General features: G+C 38.2%; 1 protein-coding gene across 1 annotated transcript in view; it reads right to left on the bottom strand.

The window, feature by feature from the left end:
* LOC114068670 (atrial natriuretic peptide receptor 2-like) overlaps positions 1-7,729 on the bottom strand; it is a 36,366-nt gene that overhangs the window by 26,035 nt on the left and 2,602 nt on the right. Inside the window, exons 3-6 of the mRNA XM_027905020.1 lie at positions 6,417-6,549; positions 3,602-3,725; positions 1,550-1,654; positions 840-942 (exon numbers count right to left, since the gene is read on the bottom strand). Coding sequence (XP_027760821.1) covers positions 840-942; positions 1,550-1,654; positions 3,602-3,725; positions 6,417-6,549 — 465 coding nt within the window. The remainder of the gene's footprint in view (positions 1-839; positions 943-1,549; positions 1,655-3,601; positions 3,726-6,416; positions 6,550-7,729) is intronic.

Below are 7,729 nucleotides of genomic sequence, written 5' to 3'. Positions count from 1 at the left end.
TCCCTTCCCTTCCCTTCCCTTCCCTTCCCTTCCCTTTTTCCTTTCCTTTCCTTTCCTTTCCTTTCCTTTCCTTTCCTTTCCTTTCCTTTCCTTTCCTTTCCTTTCCTTTCCTTTCCTTTCCTTTCCTTTCCTTTCCTTTCCTTTCCTTTCCTTTCCTTTCCTTTCCTTTCCTTTCCTTTCCTTTCCTTTCCTTTCCTTTCCTTTCCTTTCCTTTTCCATAACACTGGGAAATACATTCTCAGATTTCCAGAAGAGTAGCTAATGAGTACTGTGATGACATTGCTATTTTAACCAATAATTTTCTTCAGGTTGTGTGTTTAATTTATTCAACAAAGTCCAATTTTTAACCTTTACACTGCTAAGAGAATCGTTCCAGTTATTTCTGTTTCCTTTCATACAGCTATACTAAAGTGAATGAAAGACTGATACTTTGGGAGCAATTTTATTTTAATGTAAAAAAGAGAACCAATACAGATTTCTACCAATCCAAGAAGAAGAGTGTCCAGACCCTCAAAACATTTGTTAGAAGAATATTCTCTCATCCCTATGAACTGCAGACAAGCTTTGTAGTACCTGAAGCCATTGATCATGGTATTTGACCTTACTTATTTGACAAGAGTGGTTTTCTGCTGTTCTAGATTAATACACGTTAGAAGCTCAAACACTTTTCGGATGTTCAGTGTTATGTGAAAAAGAATTTTAGAAAGACATTTTTGTATTTTCAATGCTAAGTTAGGGTAGGAGGTACTTTTGCTTCTTGGTAACCATACATGAATTATAAAACCATTGAGATTTGCAGTCAATAAGCAGTTCCCTCACATTTTCATTTTATATCATACCTACTGAAGGAAGGACTGTGGTTTTTGCTTCCAGAGCAGCTTGCATTCTCCCAACTCGGATATGTGCAATGAGAGAAGTCACACCCACGTGAACTAAAACAACCTGCCAAACAAGTGAACAAAGCAGCAGGTATCAAAATTTCTCTTACATACAGTTGGCTTTACAATAAGAACTGCCCAGTTGTGATGACCCTCAAAAGAATTTTTGCATTTTTTTCAGAATCAAGGAGGACAGGTGTCCTTCCCTGTGCAGGCAAACAGAAGCAGAAGAGAAAGCTCTTGTGAGAAAGCCAGGTCTGACTGCCCTCCTGGTGTGTATTCTTTTCACCAAGCAGGGCTATCAGGCTATGCATTCTGCCATGTCTGCTTCCCTGTTATTTCTGCCTGGTAGAAACCCCCTAACGATCATGTGAACCTGCAATACAGTCCAGTCAGTAGTGCAGTATATTGTTAGTTTTGGCCTTAGACGGACAGATTACGATATTAATTTTCCTCTCATCCCCATTACTTCCACTAACTACATAAACCCTTAATCTGATGCTTTCAAGTCAGTTGGGAACTGATATTACACAGCTATATGCATCACTTACATACATAAAACCCAAATAAATGGATGGAGAGCATATACATGAAGTGCTTTAAATTACTAGCAAGTAAGCTCTGAAAAGAGCATACCAGGTAAAATGCTATATGCAATAAATATACTTTACCTTCGCAGTCCAGTTTCTTTGGCTCATTTTTCCAGCAGTAGACAAAGTGTGAGTAAATATCTGACCATCATCTGGGATCCATGGACCACAAATTCCTCCTTTACCCTTTAGTAGACATATTGCTTATGTCAGTAAACCACAACACAGTGGAAGTCCTAGCTCCTCTTTTTTACCTTCTCAAAATTACTTATGTTCTGTAACAGCAAATAAAGTGATATTTCATAGCTAAACCTATTAATATGCCAAAACACAAGCAACACTGTTCTGTGACAAAATAAAAGATGAAATAAGAGACAAACAACTGTTCTGATACTGAGTCTTATACTGTTACTTTTGAAAATACATGAGCCTCAGTAGTGTACTCACAGAATGAGTAACCCTACGAAGCTAATTCACTTTTTCAGAATTTGCTGTATTAGAAACAGAATCATATTCCACTTTTAATATTTTTCTGAAGAGATTTTCTTGAAGTTTGACTTTTGACACAGCAGCGCTTTTTTTCCCCTTTTCTTTAACAAGGAAGGGAGGCACCTCTGGACTGTCTATTTGCACAGCATTTTTCACTAATGCTATTAAGATGTAAGCCTCCTAAAACTGCAATAATGGGGAACTATTATGGCTGTCCAAAGATCTTGTAGTTTTTTGCTTTTTGAAAGGATTAAGTCTGTCTCATAACTCCAGATATTTTTTTCAGGAACTTGTTTCAAAGGACTATAAGAAATACATTAAATCAAAAGAAATGGAGTCAAGCTAACAAAAATATAATGTTTCAAAGCTCATGATACTGAAAAAAAAAAAATCAAAACATCCTCAAACAATGGAAAAACCTTGCTTTGAAGTGTATATTCAGTGTAATGTAGTGATACCCATGGCCTTGCTGTTTGACAGTCAATCTCCTTAGACTCCCTCTAAGCAGAAACTAAAGTATTAACAGTATTATGAAGAAGATAGATGATGTATGTTGGCTAACATGCTTTTGCCATTTCCTAAATTCCAAGCAGAACTAATTGTGAAAGTAAGAAAAAATGGAGAGGTCATGATAGTGGTGGGATGTTGAAATTCTTGACTATGGTTCTAGACAAAAGTATTGGTGTGAGGGTCCAACAGGGTTTCCTCTTTTAAACCAAAGTTCTAGTATCAGCTAAGGCTCTCAGGGAGTCATTAAGAAAACAGCTTTACTAAGGGACTGCCAAGAAGCAAACTAGAGCTCTTGTGGAGTAATTAGGCCTTCACACAGAAGGGTACGTGAAACAGCTGCAAAATGTGTAGAGTAGGCTTTCTATTACACCATCTTTGATCAGGAAGAATGTGTCACATTGCCAGAAGGGACATCAACTAGAAAAACTGGGCAACTGCATGAAGGTTAGTATGCAAGGTAGGGCTTACCTCACAGATTAAAAAAACCTAAGGTGTTCCAAACTGTATTTTTAAAATCAGAACTTTAAGTATTCATTCAAAGAGGGGCAGGCCAAGTAGAGAAGCTAAGAAAGGATCTTGCTAATTCTGCATGAACAAATTTTGTTATCCTGTATTTGGATTCTTTTTTTTTACTCTGATATAATGGAGAAAAATCATTCTATCTCAGGACGTGTGTACACATGTTTCAGTTCTACGAGTCACAGCCAGTGATATTCATCCCCCTCAACTCCAGTAATCCAAGCAAATCATTCATGTTCCCTCTATAAGCTGGAGAGACAGGAATACCTCCACCAGAAAATTTGCCTTGCCTGTTTTAGAATGTCTTTCTTTCTTTGTTGACTGCACAGCAATTTGAGTCAGGTAATCTTAAAGATATGAAACTGGCCCATGTAAACATAATTAGAGACTCTGCATGCTGCCTTGCCCAAAGATCCAGACACTTGCTTTTGTGGCCTCAGCATCCAGCGCAAAAAAATTCTGAAATTGACAGACATTGCCACAGTGGTTTTAGTGAACTATAGGTTTGGTGTAATTGTAATCACAGAAAGACTTAATTAACTTCAACCTGGTTATTAAAATGACATTTCATCCAGTAGCAAGAACAGAGCACATTACGTGTGCCATCACACTAACCATGAAGGCCAAAGGACAGGAATGAATGTTGGCATGGTAGACACAGCAGTTCTCCTCATTTGCATCTTTCCATCGGGCAGGGCATTCATGCTCCTCACAGAATTCCTTTGCAGCAGGAGCATTGCTAGCCAAGCAGGAGAAAGAGAAGAACTTTTATATCCATTCTTCATTCACAAAAAATTGCGGCAAGTACATGACAGATTGTTCTTTATCTTTCTCAGAAAAATTAGCAGGAAAAACATACGAAGAGACACAAACAACTGTTGCACTATTTCTTTCTGTCCTGGAAAGTGGACCAGTGCCTTCTGCCATGCAGCAGGGACATCTAGCAGGTACTGTGCTGCAACAAGGGACCAAACTCCACTTCTCTCCCCAGCCTGACTTTGTGGTCATTGAATCCCCAGGTGGGATTTGTTGGCACTACTTCATCTAACACAGACACCGTTACTCATCTTCCACTGTCAGACATATGTGTCCCTGGCTACTTTCAGTCTCAGTGTTTTCAATTATATACCTTCGTCTATGCATGATTCATACCCATCATTTAGCTCCAGTATTTGTTCCACAACTGAAATTGCCCAGGAAAATAAGTATTTTGGATAATAATATCAGATACCATTCCCAAACCAAAAATGTAAAGCAAAAGCAGACTTTATAAACAGACTGTCCTGTAAAACAGATTTTGAAATTTCATTCCTGAAAGATAATGTAGTCACCTGGAAATGTGTGATGCAACACTGTTTCATCAGTTACACTTTCAGTTGGTTATCACTCCCATAAATTTGGCTTTAAGGTAAAATAATATCCTGCAAACATGGTTTACTCAGTAGATATAGCTAGACTTATTCGCAGTTTAGTTTAAATATTATGCACTTGTGATGGATCTCTATAAAACAGTTCCAGAACAAAAGGATTTATTTTTTCAGCTTGTTTTTACTGAAAAAAGGCTAGTAATGAGTAGATTCAAGACAGAAGGCTGTGTTTATTATGAGAAGACTGCATTAATTTTAAGAAATAAACACAAATATAGAGGATTAGGTTAACATAGATTGTATTCATGGCCAGACTTACAAAGGCATAAACATACTTCAAACCTGAGACAAGCAAATCTGTCAATCTCCAAAACATTTAAATAGATAAAATATTAAAATTTATTGGCCTTTGAATTCATACTGGGAGTTAAAAATACACAGTCATTTTGGTGCTTAATTCCATCACACACTTTCTTTAGGGCTGCTTTTTAAAATTTATCCTGTATTCTGTATTTTTTATTCAAGAACTTCATCATGGCTTTACCCAACTATGCTGATGCCCATATGCTGACTTTCCAGCCAGATATATTTGGGTCAGCAATTGTAATGTTTAGTGTCAAACTGATAATCTTCTAGCTAAAAAAATGTGCAGTGAAAAATTGCAGCATAGATTTCTCTCTCTTTAAAACTATTTTCCATCTGTCTTTATGTGCAAGACATGAAAAGAAGACTTTTCCAAATTCCTTAGTGATTTGAGGGAGTGGGTCTCCCTGGGAAGACTATAAAATCAGATTCATTTCCAAGCAGTGAAAAAATCTGCTTCATGGGTGGGATCTTGGAACTATTAGTAGCCATACATTTCAGAAAATGTGATAAACAAACTTAAAAAAAAAACTTTATAAACATAGTGTACAGATGATAAAAAAAAAACCAAACAACTTTTTGTCATTGCAAATGAATTATATATCATCTTTCAATATGAAAGAATTCTCTGGATAACACCTTCTAAATCTTAACTTTGCAATGTGAATACACAGAACAGCAGCAAAAAACATCTCTTAGACTAATAGCACAAAAACTGGGGAAATACAGCTAAAGTCTCTGACCCAGGTATTGCTATAAATGGATGGAGAATTGTTATATATAGACAGAAGTGTAAAATTAGGGTGTATTAGCCCTGGATTTGTAGATCCAGATCTCTAGATCTGGAGTTGTACAAATAAACGTTCTCTTCTTAGCTACTAATGTCCACAACACAGTCCCTGACTTGCTACATAAGCTTTTGGACTGATTTTAATCCCACAGAAAACAAAATGGTTCACCGCTGAATTCAGTGGATTCAGTGTTGGACTAGCCTCTTTTTCATATCCATTTTGTGCACTTCAGTCACTCTTATGATTAAAATGAGTTTAAGATATATAGTTAGTCTGAGACTTGTGCTTAAACTTCAGTTATAAATTTCATATGTAAAGAAGCAAGAAGTGATGTTCAGAGCTGCGCTGAGACACTAGTGATGTGCCCCATCTTTGACCAGGCAGGCAAGCATGCCATGGTGGCTGCTCTGAGAGCAAAGTCATTGCAGAGGGGGGAATATCAGAGCAAATAGAGCTCTAACAGACCTCAAAACATGCAAGGAATTAGTGAGGAGCCCCAGAGCATACATTCCGATTATATTTATGAATATGGGAGCCCCTGGTGGTGCAGTGGTTAAGGACGCGGCGCTGTCAACGCCGAGGCCCAGGTTTGATTCCCAGTCGGGGCCACTCCCCGGGCAGATGGAGCTCGTTAGCCCTGTAAGGCAATCCATCTACGTCCTGAGGACCTCGCTGCCACAGTCAAAGCTCGCTTGGCCCCGGCAGATGAACTTTAGGATTAAAGGGTGGGCTCAGTTCCGCGCACACTGTGTCTCACCTAAAAAATCCAATGCGCAGGCTGGAAGGTGGAAAGACCTTCCCCGGTTCTTCGTTCGCGAAGACTGGCCATTATTATTATTATTTATGAATATGTACACACAGAATCCTCACATACTCATGACCATAACAACATTTTTAATGAAGCAATACCTGTGGGGAAGGATTCCATTTTGCACTGCATACTGATAAAAGCTGTCTGAAGCAAAGACTGCATAGGTCACGTTGAAGGATTCCCCACTCACAGCGTTTTCTGGAGGCCTTTGCACCCACATCATCTCCAGTCCTAGAAATGACACAATCATGGGCTAAAATATTTGCTATTCTGTTTTACTCAACAGATGTATACGAATGTACAACTTTCTGTGCATTGATTTTCATCTATTCATAGAATCATAGAATGGTTTTGACTGGAAGGGACCTTAAAGATCACCTAGTTCCATGGGTCCTCCTGCTACAGGGTAGGGACACCTTCCACTAGTCCAGATTGCTCAAAGCCCCATTCAACCTCGTCTTGAACATTTCCAAGAATAGGGCACCCTCAGTTTCTCTGGGAAACCTGTTCCAGTGCTCCACTACCCTCGGGGTAACCCTCTAAATACTCTTCCACTGCTTTTTATGAGCTCAAATCAGTCATCCGTTTTAGTGGCTGTATAGGTAAACATGAATGCACAGTAATTGAGAAATTCTGACACTCATTTAGAAAAGATCTTGCAGTTGGAGAAATGTAACACAAAATCTGTTGATCTCACATAAACTAGTTTTGTTTCCAGTATAATGTATTGCTGCTTGTCATGATATATTTGCTTTTCTCTTTGATCACAAAGTAAACATTGCTCTTACTTCTTGACTGCTCTCACTGAGGCACATTTTATTATGGAAGAACAGACAACTCTACCACACACAAAATTCAGTCAAAACCCTTAACCTCATGAGACATAAATTATATATACTAATAATTACATATTTAAGAAGGCATTCCTATTTTATAAAGCCCTATCACATCTGGAACAGAGGACAGTGGAAGGAGTGCTACTCAGACATCTGTCATTTTCCATTTCCACACTTTTAAGTGGGAAAGATGATTTATCCCAGTTGTCTCTCTTTTCCCTTGGACTCCATATTACCTGCTCTGGGACTCCATATTACCTGGGCCCGGGAATGAAGTGAGATAAGAGGTGGGAAAAGTTTTAAATATATAATCTTAAATAACACTATAAATATCTTTCCACTCCATTCCCCTACCATTTCCATAATGTTGGATGAAGGTTTTAATATGCACCACATCACATTACTAACATCCTGCAACTGTGTAGCATTCAGTTTGCCAAGAAGTATTAAATCACTTCAGCAGAGAATGGGTAAATCTGCCTTACAAGAGATTCCCCTTGTGGTTATTTTTGTTCAGTTATGAACTTTTTGTTATCCTGTAGTTGTTTTCATAAGTATATTCTTCACTTGCACTG

This window comes from Empidonax traillii, unplaced genomic scaffold (assembly GCF_003031625.1).
Source record: "Empidonax traillii isolate 1590-97213 ecotype Southwest subspecies unplaced genomic scaffold, ASM303162v1 scaffold3:size4013460, whole genome shotgun sequence".
Lineage (NCBI taxonomy): Eukaryota > Metazoa > Chordata > Aves > Passeriformes > Tyrannidae > Empidonax > Empidonax traillii.
Note: the sequence above shows the minus strand (reverse complement) of the source record. Positions and strands in the feature narration are given on the sequence as shown.